Here is a 27,500-nt window from a genome sequence, read left to right on the forward strand (position 1 = left end):
TGTGGAGGAGTGATGTGTGTGAGCGTGGAGGAGTGATGTGTGTGTGAGCGTGGAGGAGTGATGTGTGTGTGAGTGTGGAGGAGTGATGTGTGTGTGAGCGTGGAGGAGTGATGTGTGTGAGATGTGTGTGAGCGTGGAGGAGTGATGTGTGTGTGACCGTGGAGGAGTGATGTGTGTGTGAGTGATGTGTGTGTGAGCGTGGAGGAGTGATGTGTGTGTGAGTGATGTGTGTGTGAGCGTGGAGGAGTGATGTGTGTGTGAGCGTGGAGGAGTGATGTGTGTGTGAGCGTGGAGGAGTGATGTGTGTGTGAGCGTGGAGGAGTGATGTGTGTGTGAGCGTGGAGGAGTGATGTGTGTGTGCGTGATGTGTGTGTGAGCGTGGAGGAGTGAGAGCGTGGATGAGTGATGTGTGTGAGCGTGGAGGAGTGATGTGTGTGTGAGCGTGGAGGAGTGATGTGTGTGTGCGTGATGTGTGTGTGAGCGTGGAGGAGTGAGAGCGTGGATGAGTGATGTGTGTGAGCGTGGAGGAGTGATGTGTGTGTGAGCGTGGAGGAGTGTGAGCGTGGAGGAGTGATGTGTGTGTGAGGAGTGATGTGTGTGAGCGTGGAGGAGTGATGTGTGTGAGCGTGGAGCGTGGAGGAGTGATGTGTGTGTCAGCGTGGAGGAGTGATGTGTGTGAGCGTGGAGGAGTGATGTGTGTGAGCGTGGAGCGTGGAGGAGTGATGTGTGTGTGAGCGTGGAGGAGTATGAGCGTGGAGGAGTGATGTGTGTGTGAGCGTGGAGCAGTGTGAGCGTGGAGGAGTGAGAGCGTGGAGGAGTGTGAGCGTGGAGGAGTGTGAGCGTGGAGGAGTGATGTATGTGTGAGCGTGGAGGAGTGATGTGTGTGTGAGCGTGGAGGAGTGAGAGCGTGGAGGAGTGTGAGCGTGGAGGAGTGATGTGTGCGTGAGCGTGGAGGAGTGTGAGCGTGGAGGAGTGATGTGTGTGAGCGTGGAGGAGTGAGAGCGTTGAGGAGTGAGAGCGTGTAGGAGTGATGTGTGTGTGAGTGATGTGTGTGTGAGCGTGGAGGAGTGATGTGTGTGTGAGCGTGGAGGAGTGATGTGTGTGTGAGCGTGGAGGAGTGATGTGTGTGTGCGTGATGTGTGTGTGAGCGTGGAGGAGTGAGAGCGTGGATGAGTGATGTGTGTGAGCGTGCAGGAGTGATGTGTGTGTGAGCGTGGAGGAGTGTGAGCGTGGAGGAGTGATGTGTGTGTCAGCGTGGAGGAGTGATGTGTGTGAGCGTGGAGGAGTGATGTGTGTGAGCGTGGAGCGTGGAGGAGTGATGTGTGTGTGAGCGTGGAGGAGTATGAGCGTGGAGGAGTGATGTGTGTGTGAGCGTGGAGCAGTGTGAGCGTGGAGGAGTGATGTGTGTGTGAGCGTGGAGCAGTGTGAGCGTGGAGGAGTGAGAGCGTGGAGGAGGTAGAGCGTGGAGGAGTGATGTATGTGTGAGCGTGGAGGAGTGATGTGTGTGTGAGCGTGGAGGAGTGATGTGTGTGTGAGCGTGGAGGAGTGAGAGCGTGGAGGAGTGATGTGTGTGTGAGCGTGGAGCAGTGTGAGCGTGGAGGAGTGAGAGCGTGGAGGAGGTAGAGCGTGGAGGAGTGATGTGTGTGTGAGTGTGGAGGAGTGATGTGTGTGTGAGCGTGGAGCAGTGTGAGCGTGGAGGAGTGATGTGTGTGTGAGCGTGGAGCAGTGTGAGCGTGGAGGAGTGAGAGCGTGGAGGAGGTAGAGCGTGGAGGAGTGATGTGTGTGTGAGCGTGGAGGAGTGATGTGTGTGTGAGCGTGGAGGAGTGAGAGCGTGGAGGAGTGTGAGCGTGGAGGAGTGATGTGTGCGTGAGCGTGGAGGAGTGTGAGCGTGGAGGAGTGATGTGTGTGAGCGTGGAGGAGTGAGAGCGTTGAGGAGTGAGAGCGTGTAGGAGTGTGAGCGTGGAGGAGTGATGTGTGTGAGCGTTGAGGAGTGAGAGCGTTGAGGAGTGAGAGCGTGGAGGAGTGTGAGCGTGGAGGAGTGATGTGTGTGAGCATGGAGGAGTGTGAGCGTGGAGGATTGATGTGTGTGAGCGTGGAGGAGTTATGTGTGTGAGCGTGGAGGAGTGAGAGAGTGGAGGAGTGATGTGTGTGAGCGTGGAGGAGTGAGAGCGTGGAGGAGTGAGAGCGTGGAGGAGTGATGTGTGTGTGAGCGTGGAGGAGTGATGTGTGTGAGCGTGGAGGAGTGATGTGTGTGAGCGTGGAGGAGTGAGAGCGTGGAGGAGTGAGACCGTGGAGGAGTGAGAGCGTGGAGGAGTGAGAGCGTGGAGGAGTGAGAGCGTGGAGGAGTGATGTGTGTGTGAGCGTGGAGGAGTGATGTGTGCGTGAGCGTGGAGGAGTGAGAGCGTTGAGGAGTGAGAGAGTGTAGGAGTGATGTGTGTGTGAGCGTGGAGGAGTGATGTGTGTGAGCGTGGAGGAGTGAGAGCGTGGAGGAGTGAGAGCGTGTAGGAGTGATGTGTGTGTGTGAGCGTGGAGGAGTGATGTGTGTGAGCGTGGAGGAGTGAGAGCGTGGAGGAGTGATGTGTGTGTGAGCGTGGAGGAGTGAGAGCGTGGAGGAGTGATGTGTGTGTGAGCATGGAGGAGTGATGTGTGTGAGCGTGGAGGAGTGATGTGTGTGAGCATGGAGGAGTGATGTGTGTGAGCGTGGAGGAGTGTGAGCGAGGAGGAGTGATGTGTGTGTGAGCGTGGAGGAGTGATGTGTGTGTGAGCGTGGAGGAGTGAGAGCGTGGAGGAGTGAGAGCGTGGAGGAGTGAGAGCGTGGAGGAGTGATGTGTGTGTGAGCGTGGAGGAGTGATGTGTGTGTGAGCGTGGAGGAGTGAGAGCGTGGAGGAGTGATGTGTGTGAGCGTGGAGGAGTGATGTGTGTGTGTGAACGTGGAGGAGTGTGAGCGTGGAGGAGTGATGTGTGTGTGAGCGTGGAGGAGTGAGAGCGTGGAGGAGTGAGAGCGTGGAGGAGTGTGAGCGTGGAGGAGTGATGTGTGTGTGAGCGTGGAGGAGTGATGTGTGTGTGAGCGTGGAGGAGTGAGAGCGTGGAGGAGTGATGTGTGTGAGCGTGGAGGAGTGATGTGTGTGTGTGAACGTGGAGGAGTGTGAGCGTGGAGGAGTGATGTGTGTGTGAGCGTGGAGGAGTGATGTGTGTGTGAGCGTGGAGGAGTGATGTGTCTGTGAGCGTGGAGGAGTGATGTGTGTACCTTCTCTCGGATCTCCAGGGCTCGTTTACACAGCGGTTCGGCCTCCTTATACTTGCCTCTCTTCCCGTACAGCACAGCCAGATTATTCAGAGTGGCTGCGACCTTAAACACACACACACAGATCAACACCTGACCACACGCTTACACTTATATCTATATCAGGGATAAGTTGCCCATCCCTGATACATTTGCAATTAAATAATTGTTAAAGGGGACCTATTATGCCCATTTTGTTTCAGGCTTTACTAGAACAGGTTTTCCTGCTTGAATGTTGATTATTTTCCTCATATTCTCCATTGTTGCGGCTCCTCTCTTCCCAGTCTGTCAGTAACGCTCTGTTTACTTCCTGTTTCTATGAAGCCCCTCCTCCTGAAAAGCACACTGTACTCTGATTGGTCGGCTGGATCAGTGTGTTGTGATTGGTTCAGCGTTTCGAGTGTGTTTGGGAAATGCCCCGCCCCTTACCATAACCGCCAGTTTAACACACTACTAACTAACTCAACCAGGCCCCATCCCTTTATTCTGGATATTAATTATTATAATGAGGAATATTGTGACGTGTTCGTTCCCAGAAGAAACTCAAGATACAATGGAGGCGTTTCAGGTGTTCAGAAACACTGACACTGATATACTGATATATCTAGACTTCAGATGATGCAAACTCTGAATCAACATAGACCAATGCTACATTTTTCTAAATAATAAGCATTACTTCAATGAGCTCATTGTTTCTGCATTTAATTATTACATTGTTTAAATTAATACCTTTTTCGCTGTGATTTTGTACATAGAATAGAATGCATGAAATGCATAACTTAGTCTCCTCTGATAACAGTTCACTGTTAACTGTAATGTGGACTAGTGCATTTTCTGTAAAGCTGCTTTGAAACGATGTGTGTTGTGAAAAGCGCTATACAAATAAATGTAAAATTAAATTGAATATAGAAAACTTTTTCAAACAGTAACATTACACACAAAAGACAGATAAACGTGGCGTCTAAGAGGAGCAATATAAGACTTACAGCGGGATGGTCTCTCCCGAGTGTCTTCTCTCTGATGGAGAGCGCGTCGTTCAGCAGGTGCGCAGCCTCTTTATACTTATTCTGATCCCTGGGACACACACACAGAGGATGATGTCATCAGACACGGTTGTGATGCGTTTCTGACACGGGTTCTCGGCCCGGGCCTCTCACCTGTACACCAGCGCCAGGATGTTGAGCATGGTGGCCACGTCGGGGTGGTCGTGTCCCGAGGTTTTCTCCAGGTCCTCCAGAGCCTGTTTGCAGAGCGGCACCGCCACCTCGTAGCGGCCCTGAGACGCGTACTGGATCACCAGGTTGTGGAGGGTCCGGAGCCGCGCCGGGATCTCGTACCCACCCTGCTGCGCGGCTGCCACCGCGGCACTGTTGTGCTGGTGCTGACCTGCAGAGGTCAGAGGTCAGGGGTCACAGGCTTACAGAGGTCTGGTGTCACAGGCTTACAGAGGTCAGGGGTCACAGGCTTACAGAGGTCAGGGCTCACAGGCGTACAGAGGTCAGGGCTCACAGGCGTACAGAGGTCAGGGGTCACAGGCGTACAGAGGTCAGGGGTCACAGGCGTACAGAGGTCAGGGGTCACAGGTTTACAGAGGTCTGGGGTCACAAGCTTACAGAGATCAGGGGTCACAGGCATCCAGAGGTCAGGGGTCACAAGTTTACAGAGGTCAGGGGTCACAGGCTCACGGAAGTCTGGGGTCACAGGCGTACAGAGGTCAGGGGTCACAGGTTTACAGAGGTCTGGGGTCACAAGCTTACAGAGATCGGGGGCGTACAGAGGTCAGGGGTCAGAGGCGTACAGAGGTCAGGGCTCAGAGGCGTACAGAGGTTAGGGCTCAGAGGCGTACAGAGGTCAGGGGTCACAGGTTTACACAGGTCTGGGGTCACAAGCTTACAGAGATCAGGGGTCACAGGCGTACAGAAGTCAGGGGTCACAGGTTTACAGAAGTCTGGTGTCACATGCTTACAGAGGTCAGGGGTCACAGGCGTACAGAGGTCAGGGGTCACAGGTTTACAGAGGTCAGGGGTCACAGGCTCACGGAAGTCTGGGGTCACAGGCGTACAGAGGTCAGGGGTCACGGGTTTACAGAGGTCTGGGGTCACAAGCTTACAGAGATCAGGGGTCACAGGCGTCCAGAGGTCAGGGGTCACAGGCTTACAGAGGTCAGGGGTCACAGGCGTACAGAGGTCAGGGGTCACAGGCGTACAGAGGTCAGGGGTCACAGGTTTACAGAGGTCTGGGGTCACAAGCTTACAGAGATCAGGGGTCACAGGCACCCAGAGGTCAGGGGTCACAGGCTTACAGAGGTCGGGGTCACAGGCTCAGAGAGGTCTGGGGTCACAGGCGTACAGAGGTCAGGGGTCGCATGCTTACAGAGGTCAGGGGTCACAAGCATACAGAGGTCAGGGGTCACAGGTTTACAGAGGTCTGGGGTCACAGGCGTACAGAGGTCAGGGGTCACAGGCGTAACCCTACAGAGGTTAACCTTAACCCTAACGGGACACGAGCGCTGGTGTGTGTGAGGGGGACACGAGCGCTGGTGTGTGTGAGGGGACACGAGTGCTGGTGTGTGTGAGGGGGACACGAGTGCTGGTGTGTGTGAGGGGACACGAGTGCTGGTGTGTGTGAGGGGACACGACGCTGGTGTGTGTGAGGGGACACGAGCGCTGGTGTGTGTGAGGGGACACGAGCGCTGGTGTGTGTGAGGGGACACGAGCGCTGGTGTGTGTGAGGGGACACGAGCGCTGGTGTGTGTGAGGGGACACGAGCGCTGGTGTGTGTGAGGGGACACGAGCGCTGGTGTGTGTGAGGGGACACGAGCGCTGGTGTGTGTGAGGGGACACGAGCGCTGGTGTGTGTGAGGGGACACGAGCGCTGGTGTGTGTGAGGGGACACGAGCGCTGGTGTGTGTGAGGGGACACGAGTCCTGGTGTGTGTGAGGGGACACGAGTCCTGGTGTGTGTGAGGGGACACGAGTCCTGGTGTGTGTGAGGGGACACGAGCGCTGGTGTGTGTGAGGGGACACGAGCGCTGGTGTGTGTGAGGGGACACGAGCGCTGGTGTGTGTGAGGGGACACGAGCGCTGGTGTGTGTGAGGGGACACGAGCGCTGGTGTGTGTGAGGGGACACGAGCGCTGGTGTGTGTGAGGGGACACGAGCGCTGGTGTGTGTGAGGGGACACGAGCGCTGGTGTGTGTGAGGGGACACGAGTCCTGGTGTGTGTGAGGGGACACGAGCGCTGGTGTGTGTGAGGGGACACGAGCGCTGGTGTGTGTGAGGGGACACGAGTCCTGGTGTGAGTGAGGGGACACGAGCGCTGGTGTGTGTGAGGGGACACGAGCGCTGGTGTGTGTGAGGGGACACGAGCGCTGGTGTGTGTGAGGGGACACGAGTCCTGGTGTGAGTGAGGGGACACGAGCGCTGGTGTGTGTGAGGGGACACGAGCGCTGGTGTGTGTGAGGGGACACGAGCGCTGGTGTGTGTGAGGGGACACGAGCGCTGGTGTGTGTGAGGGGACACGAGCGCTGGTGTGTGTGAGGGGACACGAGTGCTGGTGTGTGTGACGGGACACGAGTCCTGGTGTGTGTGAGGGGACACGAGTCCTGGTGTGTGTGAGGGGACACGAGTCCTGGTGTGTGTGAGGGGACACGAGTCCTGGTGTGTGTGAGGGGACACGAGCGCTGGTGTGTGTGAGGGGACACGAGCGCTGGTGTGTGTGAGGGGACACGAGCGCTGGTGTGTGTGAGGGGACACGAGCGCTGGTGTGTGTGAGGGGACACGAGCGCTGGTGTGTGTGAGGGGACACGAGCGCTGGTGTGTGTGAGGGGACACGAGCGCTGGTGTGTGTGAGGGGACACGAGCGCTGGTGTGTGTGAGGGGACACGAGTCCTGGTGTGAGTGAGGGGACACGAGCGCTGGTGTGTGTGAGGGGACACGAGTGCTGGTGTGTGTGAGGGGACACGAGCGCTGGTGTGTGTGAGGGGACACGAGCGCTGGTGTGTGTGAGGGGACACGAGTGCTGGTGTGTGTGAGGGGACTCGAGTGCTGGTGTGTGTGACGGGACACGAGTCCTGGTGTGTGTGAGGGGACACGAGTCCTGGTGTGTGTGAGGGGACACGAGTCCTGGTGTGTGTGAGGGGACACGAGTCCTGGTGTGTGTGAGGGGACACGAGCGCTGGTGTGTGTGAGGGGACACGAGCGCTGGTGTGTGTGAGGGGACACGAGTGCTGGTGTGTGTGAGGGGACACGAGTGCTGGTGTGTGTGAGGGGACACGAGTCCTGGTGTGTGTGAGGGGACACGAGTCCTGGTGTGTGTGAGGGGACACGAGCGCTGGTGTGTGTGAGGGGACACGAGTGCTGGTGTGTGTGAGGGGACACGAGTGCTGGTGTGTGTGAGGGGACACGAGTGCTGGTGTGTGTGACGGGACACGAGTGCTGGTGTGTGTGAGGGGACACGAGCGCTGGTGTGTGTGAGGGGACACGAGTGCTGGTGTGTGTGAGGGGACACGAGCGCTGGTGTGTGTGAGGGGACACGAGTGCTGGTGTGTGTGAGGGGACACGAGTGCTGGTGTGTGTGAGGGGACACGAGTGCTGGTGTGTGTGAGGGGACACGAGCGCTGGTGTGTGTGAGGGGACACGAGTGCTGGTGTGTGTGAGGGGACACGAGTGCTGGTGTGTGTGAGGGGACACGAGTGCTGGTGTGTGTGAGGGGACACGAGTGCTGGTGTGTGAGGGTTCACGTACTTCCTTGAGAGTGTTCCTCCTCATCGTTGGGGAAGAGATCGTCCAGAGAGTCCTTGGGCGGCTCACCGTCCTTCTCCTCCTGCACACAGCACTTTATGTTATTGATAAAAATGCAATTTTTTTGCTAGATCTTAATGTCCGCTGCCAAAAACATTATCAATAAATTATTAAAATGTTTAGACAGTCTCCGCCTGTTTTTTTCACGTTATCATTATCATTATATTTGCCTGTGCGTTATAGCAAGCTTTATGTGTGCATTTGAGTGCTGATTAAGCTATGTATTTTATATAGGCAATTAAAGGTCCATTCTTATGATTTATGGATAATTAATATAAACGCCTGATTAATCGACTAATGGCTTAAATGAACGACTACTAGTCGACTAGAAAAATCTTTAGTCTAGGGCAGCCCTAGGACTGAGTAATGAGAGTCAGTAACAGTGTTGTGTTGAACTCATTACAAGTAACTTGAGTTATGTAATCAGATTACTTTTTTAAGTAACTAGTAAAGTAACACATTACTTTTTCAATTTACAACAAAATATCTGACTTACTTTTTCAAAAAAGTAACACAAGTTACTTTGTTTTCCCATGTATTGACTGACAGCTCTCCTGTGTGTGTGTGTGTGTGTGTGTGTGTCTGTGTCTGTGTGTGTGTGTGTGTGTGTGTGTGTGTGTGTGTGTGTGTGTGTGTGTGTGTGCAACAAGATGCTTATTGTAGTTGTAGTCCAAATGTGAGCGTGCATTTATTAATCTCACTTGCACACAAAGATTCAATATTCCTCAAAATAAATGTACTCTACTGTACTCCACTCTACTGTACTCTGCTGCACTCTACTCTGCTGCACTCTACTCTACTCTGCTGCACTCTACTCTACTCTGCTGCACTCTACTCTACTCTGCTGCACTCTACTCTACTCTGATGCACTCTACTCTACTCTGATGCACTCGACTCTGCTGCACTCGACTCTGCTGCACTCGACTCTGCTGCACTCTACTCTACTCTGCTGCACTCTACTCTGCTGCACTCTACTCTGCTGCACTCTACTCTGCTGCACTCTACTCTGCTGCACTCTACTCTGCTGCACTCTACTCTGCTGCACTCTACTCTACTGCACTCTACTCTAGCTCAACTGTACTCAACCTCTACTCTACTGTACTCTACCTCTACTCTACTGCACCTTACCTCAACTGTACTCTACTGCACTCTACTCTGCTGCACTCTACTGTACTCTACTCTGCTGCACTCTACTCTGCTGCACTCTACTCTACTCTGCTGCACTCTACTCTACTCTGCTGCAATCTGCTGCACTCTACTCTGCTGCACTCTACTCTGCTGCACTCTACTCTGCTGCACTCTACTCTGCTGCACTCTACTCTACTGCACTCTACTCTACTGCACTCTACTCTACTGCACTCTACTCTGCTGTACTCTACTGTACTGGACTCTAGCTCAACTGTACTCAACCTCTACTCTACTGTACTCTACCTCTACTCTACTGTACCTTACCTCAACTGTACTGTATTCTACCTCTACTGTACTCTGCTGCGCTCTACTCTGCTGCACTCTACTGTACTCTACCTCTACTCTACTGTACCTTACCTCTACTGTACTGTACTCTACCTCTACTGTACTCTGCTGCACTCTACTCTGCTGCACTCTACTGTACTCTACTCTGCTGCGCTCTACTGCGCTCCACTCTGCTGTACTCTACTGTACTCTACTCTGCTGCACTCTACTGCACTCTACTCTGCTGCACTCTACTCTGCTGCACTCTACTCTGCTGCACTCTACTCTGCTGCACTCTACTCTACTCTGCTGCACTCTACTCTGCTGCACTCTACTCTACTGCACTCTACTCTACTCTGCTGCACTCGACTCTACTCTGCTGCACTCTACTCTACTCTGCTGCACTCTACTCTACTCTGCTGCACTCTACTCTACTGCACTCTACTCTACTCTGCTGCACTCTACTCTACTCTGCTGCACTCTACTCTACTCTGCTGCACTCTACTCTACTCTGCTGCACTCTACTCTACTCTGCTGCACTCTACTCTGCTGCACTCTACTCTGCTGCACTCTACTCTGCTGCACTCTACTCTGCTGCACTCTACTCTGCTGCACTCTACTCTGCTGCACTCTACTCTGCTGCACTCTACTCTGCTGCACTCTACTCTGCTGCACTCTACTCTGCTGCACTCTACTCTGCTGCACTCTACTCTGCTGCACTCTACTCTGCTGCACTCTACTTTGCTGCACTCTACTCTGCTGCACTCTACTCTACTGCACTCTACTCTACTGCACTCTACTCTACTGCACTCTACTGTACTGGACTCTAGCTCAACTGTACTCAACCTCTACTCTACTGTACTCTACCTCTACTCTACTGTACCTTACCTCTACTGTACTGTATTCTACCTCTACTGTACTCTGCTGCGCTCCACTCTTCTGTACTCTACTGTACTCTACTCTACTCTGCTGCACTCTAATCTGCTGCACTCTACTGTACTCTACTGCACTCTACTCTACTCTACTGCACTCTACTCTACTCTACTGCACTCTACTCTACTCTGCTGCACTCTACTCTACTGCACTCTACTTTACTCTACTGCACTCTACTCTACTCTACTGCACTCTACTCTACTCTGCTGCACTCTACTCTGCTGCACTCTACTCTGCTGCACTCTACTCTGCTGCACTCTACTGTAGTGTACTCTAGCTCAACTGTACTCAACCTCTACTCTACTGTACCTTACCTCTACTGTACTCTACTGTACTGTACTCTACCTCTACTGTACTGTACTCTGCTGTACTCTACCTCTACTCTACCCTTACTGTACTCTACTGTACTTTACGCTACCTCTACTGTGCTCTACTACTGTACTTTACTCTACTGTACTCTACTCAGCTGTACTCTACTGTACTGTGCTGTACTCTACTGTACTCTACTCTGCTGTACTCTACTGTACTGTGTTGTACTCTACTGTACTCTACTGTACTGTGCTGTACTCTACTCTGCTGTACTCTACTGTACTGTGCTGTACTCTACTGTACTGTACTCTACTGTACTCTACTGTACTGTACTCTACTGTACTCTACTGTACTGTACTCTACTGTACTGTACCGTACTCTACTGTACCGTACTCTACTGTACTGTGCTGTACTCTACTCTGCTGTACTCTACTCTACTCTGCTGTACTCTACTGTACTGTGCTGTACTCTACTGTACTGTGCTGTACTCTACTGTACTGTGCTGTACTCTACTGTACTGTACTCTACTGTACTGTGCTCTCCTGTACTGTACAGGAGTGAATCTGCATTTCCATCAGCCTGAGACTTATTTCACTTTTGGTGTGAAAGGGTCTTTACATTTGCCCAAAAATATAACTTTTATGTTATTAAAAGACAAGCCCAGCCCAGGTTGGAAAAAATGTAGTTTAGTTTTCGCATTTAGTTACTTTTTAAGCAAGTAACGCAATATTGTAATGCACTACTTTTCAAAGTAACTTCCCCAACGATGGTCAGTAATGCACCATCTCACCGAGGGAGACACGTCCTCATCGTACTTCTTGAGCTGGTTCATGAACTCCAGGTGTTTCTTCTCCTCCTCCAGCTGTGCCACGCTCTGCTCACTCTTCTGCAGCTTCTGCTGAGTGTTGGCCAGCTCGTCCCGAAGCCACTGGTTCTCCTGGCAGAGCCGGCGCACCTGAGCTCGCAGTTTCTGCTTCTCAGACTCCACCGCGGTCAGGTGGTTTGACAGAGCCATCATCACCTGGACACAGGAGCACACTTCATTCAGCCAGAACACGCACTGGGACACACACTGGTCCACTCTCTGAAGTCAATATGAAACGGGATTCGGTTCATGTGACTGACATATGAAATTAAATTAAGTATACTTTATTGTCTCTGATAGGGAAATTTGTAATGGACTCCATAGCCAGCAAATTACACAAAATAGTCATACACAGCATACACATAAAAATAAATAGACTTCACTAATTCATTCAACAGTCTAATTGATACCGGTACAAAATAGTTTTTTTTGTACTTGTCAGGTTCCCCTGACCTCACCTGTGCCTCTCCCAGCCCCTGACCCCTGTGCCTCACCTGTGCCTCTCCCAGCCCTGACCCCTGCCCCTCACCTGTGCCTCTCCCAGCCCCTGACCCCTGCCCCTCACCTGTGCCTCTCCCAGCCCCTGACCCCTGCCCCTCACCTGTGCCTCTCCCAGCCCCTGACCCCTGCGCCTCACCTGTGCCTCTCCCAGCCCCTGACCCCTGCCCTCACCTGTGCCTCTCCCAGCCCCTGACCCCTGCCCTCACCTGTGCCTCTCCCAGCCCCTGCCCTCACCTGTGCCTCACCCAGCCCCTGCCCTCACCTGTGCCTCTCCCAGCCCCTGACCCCTGCCCTCTGCGCCTCACCTGTCCCTCTCCCAGCCCCTGACCCCTGCGCCTCACCTGTGCCTCTCCCAGCCCCTGACCCCTGCGCCTCACCTGTGCCTCTCCCACCCCCTGACCCCTGCGCCTCACCTGTGCCTCTCCCAGCCCCTGACCCCTGCGCCTCACCTGTCCCTCTCCCAGCCCCTGCCCTCACATGTGCCTCTCCCAGCCCCTGTCCTCACCTGTGCCTCTCCCAGCCCCTGACCCCTGCGCCTCACCTGTGCCTCTCCCAGCCCCTGCCCTCACATGTGCCTCTCCCAGCCCCTGTCCTCACCTGTGCCTCTCCCAGCCCCTGACCCCTGCCCTCACCTGTGCCTCTCCCAGCCCCTGCCCTCACCTGTGCCTCTCCCAGCCCCTGTCCTCACCTGTGCCTCTCCCAGCCCCTGACCCCTGCCCTCACCTGTGCCTCTCCCAGCCCCTACCCTCACCTGTGCCTCTCCCAGCCCCTGTCCTCACCTGTGCCTCTCCCAGCCCCTGACCCCTGCCCTCACCTGTGCCTCTCCCAGCCCCTGACCCCTGCCCTCACCTGTGCCTCTCCCAGCCCCTGTCCTCACCTGTGCCTCTCCCAGCCCCTGACCCCTGCCCTCACCTGTGCCTCTCCCAGCCCCTGTCCTCACCTGTGCCTCTCCCAGCCCCTGACCCCTGCCCTCACCTGTGCCTCTCCCAGCCCCTGACCCCTGCCCTCACCTGTGCCTCTCCCAGCCCCTGTCCTCACCTGTGCCTCTCCCAGCCCCTGACCCCTGCCCTCACCTGTGCCTCTCCCAGCCCCTGTCCTCACCTGTGCCTCTCCCAGCCCCTGTCCTCACCTGTGCCTCTCCCCGCCCCTGACCCCTGCCCTCACCTGTGCCTCTCTCAGCCCCTGACCCCTGCCCTCACCTGTGCCTCTCCCAGCCCCTGTCCTCACCTGTGCCTCTCCCAGCCCCTGTCCTCACCTGTGCCTCTCCCAGCCCCAGCTCGATCATCTCCACAGACTTGCGCAGCAGGCTGGACTTCTCGTGCACCACGTTGGCCTCCTCGTCCTTCTTCAGGCACTTGATGGTCTCCAGGAGACTGTGCAGGATTGAGTTGTGCTCATTCTTCAGCGCCTCCAGGCCCTGGATCACCAGCTTGGTGTTGGAGATGATCTCCTCCTGAGATAACTTCTCCAGCTTCTCATCTCGAGGGTACAGGATCGCAGACATGATCTGTCAGAGCGGCGGCCTGAGGACACAGGTAAACAGAGACCATGATGAAGGTTAGAGGTAGTGATGTTCACAGAAACCGAGGATCTGTCACGCCATATTAAAGGTGAAGTATTATGCCCCTTTTCACCAGATGTAATATAAATCTATGGTGTCCCAAAAATGTGTCTGTGAAATTTCAGCTCAAAATCCCCCCAGATAATTTATTATAGCTTGTCAAATTTGCCCCTTTTTGGGTGTGAGCAAAAATATGCCGTTTGTGTGTACCTTTAAATGCAAATGAGCTGCAGCTCCGCCTCCGTTCAGAAGAGGGCGGAGTTTATCCACTGAAATAAACACTGACAGTCAAAACACACCATGACAGAAAAGATCACCGTTTTTGTCAATGATTTCGTCCCTCCAGAACAGTTTCAGCCAAAACCAAAAATTAATTAAAAAATGTTTTAAATGTCAGTGCATCACTAGTTAGTGTAGATCAGCTCATCGCATTAGAGGCGAGATCAAGCGACGAACGTGAACCCGAGCCTCAGTGCAAACACGGAGAGCCCGTGGCACTGTAATTTCCCTAGATAACATCTGTATTCTCCATGCAGTCCTCCACATTCATCACACACACACACACACACACACACTAGGATGCGTGGAGGTTCAGAGACAGTACAGGCGTACAACACACTCCATGACTGATGTCATCATCGTTATCATGATGAAGGACATAAAGACGGACTGAGATGTTCATCACACTGAGGTTTCCTCACAAAACAACACGACCAAACGATCAGGAGGAAGCGGCAGAGTCCAGAGAGCCAATGAGAGCCGCAGACGAACCCAACACACTTAACAAAAAGATTAACACACATAAATACACAATGATATTATTAATAATAATGATTCTTCGTGTAGTTCAGCGTTTCACAAACTGGGGTTCATGAGTTCATGCAGAGATAATTAACAGAAAGATACTAAAAAAGATTAAATATATTATTTGTTTACCTGCACTGCAACAAAAAAGTTTACTGAAAAATGTGTTAAAATGGAGTGAGTTTGTGTTTAAAACAAGAACAAATATCTGCCAATGGAGTCAGAAAAATAAACTTAATTCAAAGGAAAACAAGATTATTTTTCTGACTCCATTGGCAGATATTTGTTCTTGTTTTAAACACAAACTCACTTTTTTTTTTATCTCACACACACACACACACACACACACACACACACACACACACACACACACACACACACACACACACACACACACACACACACAAAACAAAAAGAAACACGGACATTAAACTGAACCACAGATGCCAAAACACACAGAACACTGACTGAAAAGCATCCAAACAGCCTGGAAGATATAACACACCGAACACATCATATGTGTGTGTGTGTGTGTGTGTGTGTGTGTGTGTGTGTGTGTGTGTGTGTGTGTGTGTGTGTGTGTGTGTGTGTGTGTGTGTGTGTGTTGATCTCACCGTCAGCACCAATGATGATGAAACAACTCCAGTCTCAGTGACACACACAGGAAACAGAAGAACACACACGACTGAAGCGAGCGATGGCCGACACCCATCAGAACACAGCAGAGAGAGAGAGAGAGAGCGAGCGTGCGTGCGTGCGTGTGTGTGTGTGTGTGTGTGTGTGTGTGTGTGTGTGTGTGTGTGTGTGTGTGTGTGAGAGCATCATCAGCCCCACCCTCACAGAGACTGACAGACAGTTGGGGGAGGATTTAGCTGAAACACACACACACACACACACACACACTCTCTCTCTCTCTCTCTCTCTCTCTCTCTGCTGAATAAAAATAATCTAAATAGAAACAATCAAAAGTAAAATACTATAAATATATTTTTACATTAAAAAAATAAATAAAAATAAAATAAAAGCAGTTAATTAGGGACGCACCGATATCAACATTTTGGCCGATACCGATAACTCTGTACATTTGAAAGCCGATAACCGATATATTGGCCGATAAATCTAAATTCAAATTTTGATATACTTTAATAACCTGAATACAAAGAACAAAAGGCTCGCCATTAAAAGCACTTCAACATAAATCAAACATATATACATTATAGTAGCCTATAACCAGTGTTAGATTCCTTAACTTTTAAAATGTATTTTACACTCCTATGGCCAACTTTATTTATTAAAAATGGTAACACTTTTTATAATAAGGTTTCATTTTGTCAGCATTAGTTAACATGCATCAACAATGTATAACTTTACACCATTTATTAATCTTGGTTAATGTTAAGCTCAACATTTTCTAAGATCCAAATTTGCATCTATTAACATTAGGCTATAATGCACTGTGAACTATATCAACACAAATATTTTATTAACTAACATTAACAAATGCTATTGCTCTCTGTTAGTTCATGTTAGTTAATGCATTAAAAATTAGACCTTATTGTAAAGTGTTACCAAAAAATATATTGCACAACAAAAAATGTAGATACAAATAAAATACCTAAATAATGCAAACAAATCACTGGATAACATTGCGCTGCATATAAAGAAGCAAAATGCATGTGCAATAGATAAATAAAACGGAAATAATTTTAATCAAACCATATTGCTGTTTTTGACTGCAACTATTTTTTTTTATATTACAGTAATAGTAAACATCTTTAATATCAGGCTTGTTTCAAATGACATCATTGCTGTGTGAGCGCGCGTGCAGAGAACGAGCGTTAAACTGAAGCGCTTTTATAGCGGGTTAATCAACGCAACGGTTGCTGAAGAATGCAACTAAACCCGAAGAATTTACAACTTTTTATTACAATAGTCCTAGTGTATACAATTATAATGATATCACAGTCCCAATCATAGCTTTTAATGTTTTGCATGTTTGAGAGCGCGCGCTGAAGAGAACGAGAACGAGCACTGGGAAACTGAAGAACTTTTATAGCGGGTTGTTACGCAACATATGTGAGATTAATCAGATATTTTTTTTACATAAACTTTATATCACGAGTCAAATCTGCACAAAATGAGGTGAATGCGAACTTGACTGGGTAACCCAGCTGTTCTGGACACGCTATTCCCACAATAACACACTGAAACACGGCAACTAAACCCGGAGGATTCACAACGTTTTATTACAACAGTGTTCTCATTATAACGGCATGTGTATTTACAGTCCCAATTATAGTTATTAATGTGCATTGCTGTTTGAGCTGCGCTCTGAAGATAAAGAGATTAATGATATGAGATTAATCATATACACAAAATAAACATATTACAACTTACAATGCTGCGATTGCTCAAGCAAAATTATATTAACGCCACAACTCGCTCTTTAACGCGTTCTTTACAGCGCTATTTAACACCACAATGCGTTCTTTAACACGCTATTTAACGCCACAATGCGTTCTTTAACACGCTATTTAACGCCACAATGCGTTCTTTACAGCGCTATTTAACGCCACAATGCGTTCTTTAACGCGCTATTTAACGCCACAATGCGTTCTTTAACACGCTATTTAACGCCACAATGCGTTCTTTAAAGCGCTATTTAACGCCACAATGCGTTCTTTAAAGCGCTATTTAACGCCACAATGCGTTCTTTAACACGCTATTTAACGCCACAATGCGTTCTTTAACACGCTATTTAACGCCACAATGCGTTCTTTAACGCGCTATTTAACGCCACAATGCGTTCTTTAACGCGCTATTTAACGCCACAATGCGTTCTTTAACGCGCTATTTAACGCCACAATGCGTTCTTTAAAGCGCTATTTAACGCCACAATGCGTTCTTTAAAGCGCTATTTAACGCCACAATGCGTTCTTTAAAGCGCTATTTAACGCCACAATGCGTTCTTTAACGCGCTATTTAACGCCACAATGCGTTCTTTAACGCGCTATTTAACGCCACAATGCGTTCTTTAACGCGCTATTTAACGCCACAATGCGTTCTTTAAAGCGCTATTTAACGCCACAATGCGTTCTTTAACGCGCTATTTAACGCCACAATGCGTTCTTTAACACGCTTTTTAACGCCACAATGCGTTCTTTAAAGCGCTATTTAACGCCACAATGCGTTCTTTAACACGCTATTTAACGCCACAATGCGTTCTTTAAAGCGCTATTTAACGCCACAATGCGTTCTTTAAAGCGCTATTTAACGCCACAATGCGTTCTTTAAAGCGCTATTTAACGCCACAATGCGTTCTTTAAAGCGCTATTTAACGCCACAATGCGTTCTTTAACGCGCTATTTAACGCCACAATGCGTTCTTTAACGCGCTATTTAACGCCACAATGCGTTCTTTAACGCGCTATTTAACGCCACAATGCGTTCTTTAACACGCTATTTAACGCCACAATGCGTTCTTTAAAGCGCTATTTAACGCCACAATGCGTTCTTTAACACGCTATTTAACGCCACAATGCGTTCTTTAAAGCGCTATTTAACGCCACAATGCGTTCTTTAACGCGCTATTTAACGCCACAATGCGTTCTTTAACACGCTATTTAACGCCACAATGCGTTCTTTAAAGCGCTATTTAACGCCACAATGCGTTCTTTAACACGCTATTTAACGCCACAATGCGTTCTTTAAAGCGCTATTTAACGCCACAATGCGTTCTTTAACGCGCTATTTAACGCCACAATGCGTTCTTTAAAGCGCTATTTAACGCCACAATGCGTTCTTTAACGCGCTATTTAACGCCACAATGCGTTCTTTAACACGCTATTTAACGCCACAATGCGTTCTTTAAAGCGCTATTTAACGCCACAATGCGTTCTTTAACACGCTATTTAACGCCACAATGCGTTCTTTAAAGCGCTATTTAACGCCACAATGCGTTCTTTAAAGCGCTATTTAACGCCACAATGCGTTCTTTAAAGCGCTATTTAACGCCACAATGCGTTCTTTAAAGCGCTATTTAACGCCACAATGCGTTCTTTAAAGCGCTATTTAACGCCACAATGCGTTCTTTAAAGCGCTATTTAACGCCACAATGCGTTCTTTAACGCGCTATTTAACGCCACAATGCGTTCTTTAAAGCGCTATTTAACGCCACAATGCGTTCTTTAACGCGCTATTTAACGCCACAATGCGTTCTTTAACACGCTATTTAACGCCACAAGGGGTGTGACGGTTATTATATAACCGTGAGACCGACGGTTATAGTTGAACACCGTCATTAGAACTCTATAACCGCCAAAACCGTGTTATTAAAAAAAAATTACAAACATTTTTTTTTATCATAGAGAATGTTTAAATACTAATATCAGCTTAGGAGGGAAACGGAGGCAGAGTTAGTGGTGGTGTTTCTGGAGATGATTCGGGAGAAATCTCTGCCCCTTTACCGATCAGAGCGCGCACTGACATGGAGTAGGCTATAGCCTTGTTTATACTCGACGCGTCCGTTTCTTTTACTGTCTATGGTCCGCACGAGCGCGAAGGTGCGTGGCCAAAAATGACTCGTTGGGTGCGCAAGACCGGCAAGACCGGCAAGACCCCATTTCACATTGTAGTAGGGAGGTTAAGCCCAAAAAATAGGCCTTTGACTTCAAGTCATGATGCAAAGGTCTCCTTTGGTATGGAAGTACCTTAGGGTCATACAAATCAATTTATCCTAAGACACACGCCGAAAATACTCTAGAGCCCATATCTTTGCTTCTGTTATCGCTATAATGACAAATTTGGTGTCAAAGTGTAAATTTTTGGGGTCAAGGAATCCAATAAAATTGGTTTCAAGTTTATAAAAATAATAATTTTCCCCATACCATGACAATTGGGGGTAAATATGCACATTTCACATAAAAATTGTCATCAGAGTGACTTTACTTACCTTTTCGTTCAAAAACTTTAATTTTGTATTTAAACAGTGCAGCTACTTCTGTACATTACATTTGTCCTAAGTAGCATGAGATTTCGACCAGTCAGGAGTAGCCTATAGCATATCAGTTCCTGCAACAACACATCCATCTGCACCAGGAGCTGTGACAGCTGTTGAAGGTCAGAGGTGACAGGTTAACACTTTGAGGTTCGTATGTCTTTCTCATTAAATAGAAAAATGTTTTTAATGTTAGATAACTAATAAATAGCTAGCTAGTTGGCTATGGAAAAAAAACCTTAGAGGGAAAACCTCTTTTCTCGAGAATACTGAAGCCAAAAATGATCCTTATAATTTTTATTAATTTAAAACACACTTGCTGCAGGTGCGACGCATTTCTGATTGACCCTGAGGCGAAACAGATCGGAGGCCCAAGCTCGAGACGGCACTCGTGCTTTCAGCCACCACTGCAGTGGGCGCATGCGAAGCAGACCAAGCTGGAGTACTGATGATGATGATGATGATATTTCAGGTCTTTTATTGTTTTAATACTGATGATTTTGGCATACAGCTCATGAAAACCCAAAATTCCTATCTCAAAAAATTAGCATATTTCATCCGACCAATAAAATAAGTGTTTTTAATACAAAAAAAGTCAACCTTCAAATAATTATGTTCAGTTATGCACTCAATACTTGGTCGGGAATCCTTTTGCAGAAATGACTGCTTCAATGCGGCGTGGCATGGAGGCAATCAGCCTGTGGCACTGCTGAGGTGTTATGGAGGCCCAGGATGCTTCGATAGCGGCCTTAAGCTCATCCAGAGTGTTGGGTCTTGCGTCTCTCAACTTTCTCTTCACAATATCCCACAGATTCTCTATGGGGTTCAGGTCAGGAGAGTTGGCAGGCCAATTGAGCACAGCAATACATGAATATCAGATGATGTCACCAACGTCTCCTCACTGACGTCACTCAATTCTAAAACTTGTCTTCCGCCATCTTGAGTACCTGATTCGGCAAGATCGATATGTCAGTCGTAAAGGAACTAGAGCTTATTCTCTGGCCGAGCCCGAACTTGCGGGCCGATATTTCCCGTCACTATCCTCGGGCCGGGTCCTTGATCTAGAGACGTGCACTCCCAATGCAAAAGAGTGCGGCGCGGGACTAGATTTGATGGCGAGTGCGAGCGGCAATGCACTCTCTGTGTGTGTGCGCGTTGCAGGGAGAATAAAACGATTCGCGGGACTCCCGCAAACTAGAAATATCTATGAATAAAACATCTAAAAACTAATACATTTTTGCAGAAAAGCAACAAGAACTAAAACAAAATAGAAATGATTTACAGGGCAGAGTTTCCTTTTAAAACACGTTTGCAGCGTTGAGCGATGTAGCCAATCACAGACATACGTGTTGATTTCTTCAACGCAAAGGCCAATCAGAAGCATTTAAGATAGACTCCCCTCACTGGTCAAAACCTCTATGCTCAAAACTGACTTTTTGTTCAGAGCTCTGTATGCTGACAAATCCTCTAATTGTAACAAACAAAGTGTATATATTATGAAAGATTCATTGTGCAGTCAGTTTAATTGATATTAACAGAGATGTGAGATCGCGATTAACGGATGTCAACTTTTTAGGAATTATTAAGGGAGCGCACTTTGCGCGCATTCAGTCAAAATCCTTCAATCATATCTTGCCCAACCATGCACGCAGCTGCTTGCTTTTATGTTATAACAGTGGTTTGTGTGTGCAAACTCTCTGTGCAGTGTTCATGTTGTCTGTGGTGAGTGGATGTAAATGATAATGAGCTTACGCTAGCTTAGGGCTGTGCGATATCACGGATCGTGGATTAAAATATATCCACCATCTGCTTTTAAAGAAATGTCGTAGTATCGTGCATTCTATCAGTTGCAGTTCTGGCGCCTCCGTCTCAGCATAGGCTACAACGCGACGTATATTCACATCAAATGTTAACGCAAAGGAACGGGACAATGCAGTTCACATAAGTTCATTATTTGCATGTGCTAAGAAGTCATTCACGTGTTGATGCGCGGTTCTAACGAGCGCTTTTCTGAGCGCGTGCGCTTCGGGTGTGCAGCGTGCAGCAGACTCTATGTGCAGCATTTTTTGCCACACTTTTTCCTTCCCACAGACTTCCCACTGAGGTGCCTTGATACAGCACTCTGGGAACAGCCTATTTGTTCAGACATTTCTTTCTGTGTCTTACCCTCTTGCTTGAGGGTGTCAATGATGGCCTTCTGGACAGCAGTCAGGTCGGCAGTCTTACCCATGATTGCGGTTTTGAGTAATGAAACAGGCTGGGAGTTTTTAAAAGCCTCAGGAATCTTTTGCAGGTGTTTAGAGTTAATTATTTGTTTGAGATGATTAGGTTAATAGCTCGTTTAGAGACCCTTTTCATGATATGCTAATTTTTTGAGATAGGAATTTTGGGTTTTCATGAGCTGTATGTCGAAATCATCAGGATTAAAACAATAAAAGAACTGAAATATTTCAGTTGGTGTGCAATGAATCTAAAATATATGAAAGTTTAATTTGTATCATTACATTATGGAAAATAATGAACTTTATCACAATATGCTAATTTTTTGAGAAGGACCTATATACCTTGAGCATGGATGGGGATCTACCCTTATCCAAGAGCTCCTGTAGGAAGGAGAGAACCTCTGACACCCCACAATCTTGTGGATCCAGGTTGCGAGCTGAGCACCAACCTGAGAACACTGACCACTTGGAAGCACAAAGCCGTCTAGTAAAAGGCGCTCTAGCTTGCGTAATCATGTTTAACACTCCGTCGGGGAGACTGACGGGTACCCGTTGATGGCCCACACATGCAGAGCCCAAAGCTCGGGTCGTGGGTGCCAAATCGTACCCCCGGCCTATGAGAGGAGATCTCTCCTCAACAGGACAGGCCATGGAGCCAAGCTCTGAAGCTGCATCAGCTCCGGAAACCAAACTTGGTTCGGCCAGAACGGAGCTACTAGAATTACAGAGGAACCGTTCTACCTTATACGCTTGATTACCTGTGGTAACAGCGTGATCGGAGGGAAAGCATAGAGAGGGGGGCTGGGCCAGTGATGGGCCAGCGCGTCCTTGTTCTTTGTGAAGCATATTGGACACTGAGCGTTGTCTTGAGACGCAAAGAGGTCGACTTCTGCTGTGCCAAAGGTGTCCCACAACAGCTGAACTGTCTGAGGGTGGAGGGACCATTCCCCTGGGGGAACATTGTCCCTGGACAGCCGTTCTTTAACACCACAAGGCGCTCTATAACGCGTTTCTTTAACACCACAAGGCGCTCTATAACGCGTTTCTTTAACGCCACAAGGCGCTCTATAACGCGTCCTTTAACGCCACAAGGCGCTCTATAACGCGTTCTTTAACGCCACAACGCGCTCTTTAATGCGCTCTTTAACACCACAAGGCGCTCTATAACGCGTTTATTTAACGCCACAAGGCGCTCTATAACGCGCTCTTTAACGGCACAAGGCGCTCTATAACGCATTCTTTAACGCCACAAGGCGCTCTATAACGCGCTCTTTAACGGCACAAGGCGCTCTATAACGCGTTCTTTAACGCCACAACGCGCTCTATAACGCGTTCTTTAACACCACAAGGCGCTCTATAACGCGTTTCTTTAACACCACAAGGCGCTCTATAACGCGTTTCTTTAACGCCACAAGGCGCTCTATAACGCGTTCTTTAACGCCACAAGGCGCTCTATAACGCGTTCTTTAACGCCACAAGGCGCTCTATAACGCGTTCTTTAACGCCACAACGCGCTCTTTAATGCGTTCTTTAACGCCACAACGCGCTCTATAACGCGTTCTTTAACACCACAAGGCGCTCTATAACGCGTTTCTTTAACGCCACAAGGCGCTCTATAACGCGTTCTTTAACGCCACAACGCGCTCTTTAATGCGCTCTTTAACGCCACAACGCGCTCTATACCGCGTTCTTGAACGCCACAACGCGCTCTTTAATGCGCTCTTGAACGCCACAACGCGCTCTTTAATGCGCTCTTTAACGCCACAACGCGCTCTTTAAACGCGTTCTTTAACACCACAAGGCGCTCTATAACGCGTTCTTTAACACCACAAAGCGCTCTATAACGCGTTCTTTAACGCCACAAGGCGCTCTTTAATGCGCTCTTTAATGCCACAACGCGCTCTTTAAACGTGTTCTTTAACCCCACAACACGCTCTTTAACGCGCTCTTTAACGCCACAACGCGCTCGTTAACGCGGTCTTTAACGCGCTCTTTAACGCCACAAAGCGCTCTTTAACGCGGTCTTTAACGCGGTCTTTAACACGCTCCTTAACGCCACAACGCGCTCTTTAACACCAAAAGGCGCTCTATAACGCGTTCTTTAACGCCACAACGCGCTCTTTAACGCGCTCTTTAACGCGCTCTTTAACGCCACAACGCGCTCTTTAACGCGCTCTTTAACGCCACAAGGCGCTCTTTAACACGCTCTTTAACGCCACAACGCGCTCTTTAACACCAAAAGGCGCTGTATAACCCGTTCTTTAACGCCACAACGCGCTCTATAACGCGCTCTTTAACGGCACAAGGCGCTCTATAACGCGTTCTTTAACGCCACAACGCGCTCTATAACGCGTTCTTTAACGCCACAACGCGCTCTATAACGCGTTCTTTAACACCACAAGGCGCTCTATAACGCGTTTCTTTAACACCACAAGGCGCTCTATAACGCGTTTCTTTAACGCCACAAGGCGCTCTATAACGCGTTCTTTAACGCCACAAGGCGCTCTATAACGCGTTCTTTAACGCCACAACGCGCTCTTTAATGCGTTCTTTAACGCCACAACGCGCTCTATAACGCGTTCTTTAACACCACAAGGCGCTCTATAACGCGTTTCTTTAACGCCACAAGGCGCTCTATAACGCGTTCTTTAACGCCACAACGCGCTCTTTAATGCGCTCTTTAACGCCACAACGCGCTCTATACCGCGTTCTTGAACGCCACAACGCGCTCTTTAATGCGCTCTTGAACGCCACAACGCGCTCTTTAATGCGCTCTTTAACGCCACAACGCGCTCTATAACGCGTTCTTTAACACCACAAGGCGCTCTATAACGCGTTCTTTAACACCACAAAGCGCTCTATAACGCGTTCTTTAACGCCACAAGGCGCTCTTTAATGCGCTCTTTAACGCCACAACGCGCTCTTTAAACGTGTTCTTTAACGCCACAACGCGCTCTTTAAACGTGTTCTTTAACACCACAAGGCGCTCTATAACGCGTTCTTTAACACCACAAAGCGCTCTATAACGCGTTCTTTAACGCCACAAGGCGCTCTTTAATGCGCTCTTTAACGCCACAACGCGCTCTTTAAACGTGTTCTTTAACACCACAAAGCGCTCTATAACGCGTTCTTTAACGCCACAAGGCGCTCTTTAATGCGCTCTTTAACGCCACAACGCGCTCTTTAAACGCGTTCTTTAACACCACAAGGCGCTCTATAACGCGTTCTTTAACACCACAAAGCGCTCTATAACGCGTTCTTTAACGCCACAAGGCGCTCTTTAATGCGCTCTTTAACGCCACAACACGCTCTTTAACGCGCTCTTTAACGCCACAACGCGCTCGTTAACGCGGTCTTTAACGCGCTCTTTAACGCCACAAAGCGCTCTTTAACGCGGTCTTTAACACGCTCTTTAACGCCACAACGCGCTCTTTAACACCAAAAGGCGCTCTATAACGCGTTCTTTAACGCCACAACGCGCTCTTTAACGCGCTCTTTAACGCGCTCTTTAACGCCACAACGCGCTCTTTAACGCGCTCTTTAACGCCACAAGGCGCTCTTTAACGCCACAAGGCGCTCTTTAACGCCCTCTTTAACGCCACAGCGCGCTCTTTAACGCCACAACGCGCTCTTTAACGCGCTCTTTAACGCCACAAGGCGCTCTTTAACGCCACAAGGCGCTCTTTAACGCCCTCTTTAACGCCACAAGGCGCTCTTTAACACGCTCTTTAACGCCACAACGCGCTCTTTAACACCAAAAGGCGCTGTATAACCCGTTCTTTAACGCCACAACGCGCTCTTTAACGCGCTCTTTAACGCGCTCTTTAACGCCACAACGCGCTCTTTAACGCGCTCTTTAACGCCACAAGGCGCTCTTTAACGCCACAAGGCGCTCTTTAACGCCCTCTTTAACGCCACAGCGCGCTCTTTAACGCCACAACGCACTCGTTAACGCGGGCTTTAATGCGCTCTTTAACGCCACAACGTGCTCTTTAACGCGCTCTTTAACGCCACAACGCGCTCTTTAAACGCGTTCTTTAACCCCACAACACGCTCTTTAACGCCACAGCGCGCTCTTTAACGCCACAACGCGCTCGTTAACGCGGTCTTTAAGGCGCTCTTTAACGCCACAACGCGCTCTTTAACGCGGTCTTTAACGCGGTCTTTAACACGCTCTTTAACGCCACAACGCGCTCTTTAACGCCACAACGCGCTCTTTAACGTGCTCTTTAACGCCACAAGGCGCTCTTTAACGCGCTCTTTAACGCCACAACGCGCTCTTTAACGTGCTCTTTAACGCAACAGCGCGCTCTTTAACGCCACAACGCACTTGTTAACGCGGCGCGCTCTTTAACGCCACAACGCGCTCTTTAACGCGCTCTTTAACGCCACAAGGCGCTCTTTAACGTGCTCTTTAACGCAACAGCGCGCTCTTTAACGCCACAACGCGCTCTTTAACGCCACAACGCGCTCTTTAACGCGCTCTTTAACGCCACAACGCGCTCTTTAACGCGCTCTTTAACGCCACAAGGCGCTCTTTAACGCGCTCTTTAACGCCACAACGCGCTCTTTAACGCGCTCTTTAACAGCACAACACGCTCTTTAACGCGCTCTTTAACGCCACAAGGCGCTCTTTAAAGCCACATGGCGCTCTTTAACGCGCTCTTTAACGCCACAACGCGCTCTTTAACGCGCTCTTTAACGCCACAACGCGCTCTTTAACGCGCTCTTTAACGCCACAAGGCGCTCTTTAACGCCACAAGGCGCTCTTTAACGCGCTCTTTAACGCCACAACGCGCTCTTGAACGTGCTCTTTAACGCCACAACGCGCTCTTTAACGCGCTCTTTAACGCCACGAGGCGCTCTTTAACGCCACAAGGCGCTCTTTAACGCGCTCTTTAATGCCACAACGCGCTCTTTAACGCGCTCTTTAACGCCACAAGGCGCTCTTTAACGCCACAACGCACTCGTTAACGCCACAACGCGCTCTTTAACGCGCTCTTTAACGCCACAAGGCGCTCTTTAACGCCACAACGCACTCGTTAACGCAGCCTTTAACGCGCTCTTTAACGCCACAACGCGCTCTTTAACGCGCTCTTTAACGCCACAACGCGCTCTTTAACGCGCTCTTTAACGCGCTCTTTAACGCGCTCTTTAACGCGCTCTTTAACGCGCTCTTTAACGCGCTCTTTAACGCGCTCTTTAACACGCTCTTTAACGCGCTCTTTAACACGCTCTTTAACGCGCTCTTTAACGCGCTCTTTAACACGCTCTTTAACGCCACAACATGCTGAAACACTGACGAGTGCACAAAACTCTTTTACAGGCGTGCTCTTATTATAATGTTATGAAGCCTATATGACAGATCTGTGTTGCACTGAAATACCATCTTTTTCAAAGTGATTCCAGTCATTCAGACCCACGATGACGAACAGCGCATCTCTCCACTGAAGCCAATCATCGATTATATCGGCTTTGATAATCGGCCCGAATTTCATATCGGATCGATAACGATAACAAAAAAAAACCACGTATCGGCCGATATCGATATGTGGTTGATATATCGTGCATCCCTACAATATAACAATTATATTAATAAAACACTAACTAAAAATATGATTTAAAAAATAAATAATTTAAACTAAAAAACAGTCAAAATAAAGCACTTGCTAAAACGGATTAAATATGTTGTTAGTTCAGCTGCGGTGTTGTGTTCGTCAGAGAACTGTGAGAATTATTTATTCTCATAATTTGTAGTATTTGTAGTATTATGTT

The 27,500-nt window shown here is 49.1% G+C and overlaps 1 protein-coding gene across 1 annotated transcript in view; it reads right to left on the reverse strand.

Annotated features, from left to right (window-relative positions):
* LOC143749454 (kinesin light chain 1-like) overlaps nt 1-27,500 on the reverse strand; it is a 36,085-nt gene that overhangs the window by 5,695 nt on the left and 2,890 nt on the right. Inside the window, exons 2-7 of the mRNA XM_077241951.1 lie at nt 13,399-13,666; nt 11,568-11,798; nt 8,027-8,105; nt 4,441-4,669; nt 4,270-4,357; nt 3,248-3,349 (exon numbers count right to left, since the gene is read on the reverse strand). Coding sequence (XP_077098066.1) covers nt 3,248-3,349; nt 4,270-4,357; nt 4,441-4,669; nt 8,027-8,105; nt 11,568-11,798; nt 13,399-13,647 — 978 coding nt within the window. The 5' untranslated portion in view covers nt 13,648-13,666. The remainder of the gene's footprint in view (nt 1-3,247; nt 3,350-4,269; nt 4,358-4,440; nt 4,670-8,026; nt 8,106-11,567; nt 11,799-13,398; nt 13,667-27,500) is intronic.

The sequence above is a fragment of the Siphateles boraxobius genome, unplaced genomic scaffold (assembly GCF_051911475.1).
Source record: "Siphateles boraxobius isolate OS27281-9 unplaced genomic scaffold, OSU_SipBor_1 249, whole genome shotgun sequence".
NCBI classification, from domain to species: domain Eukaryota; kingdom Metazoa; phylum Chordata; class Actinopteri; order Cypriniformes; family Leuciscidae; genus Siphateles; species Siphateles boraxobius.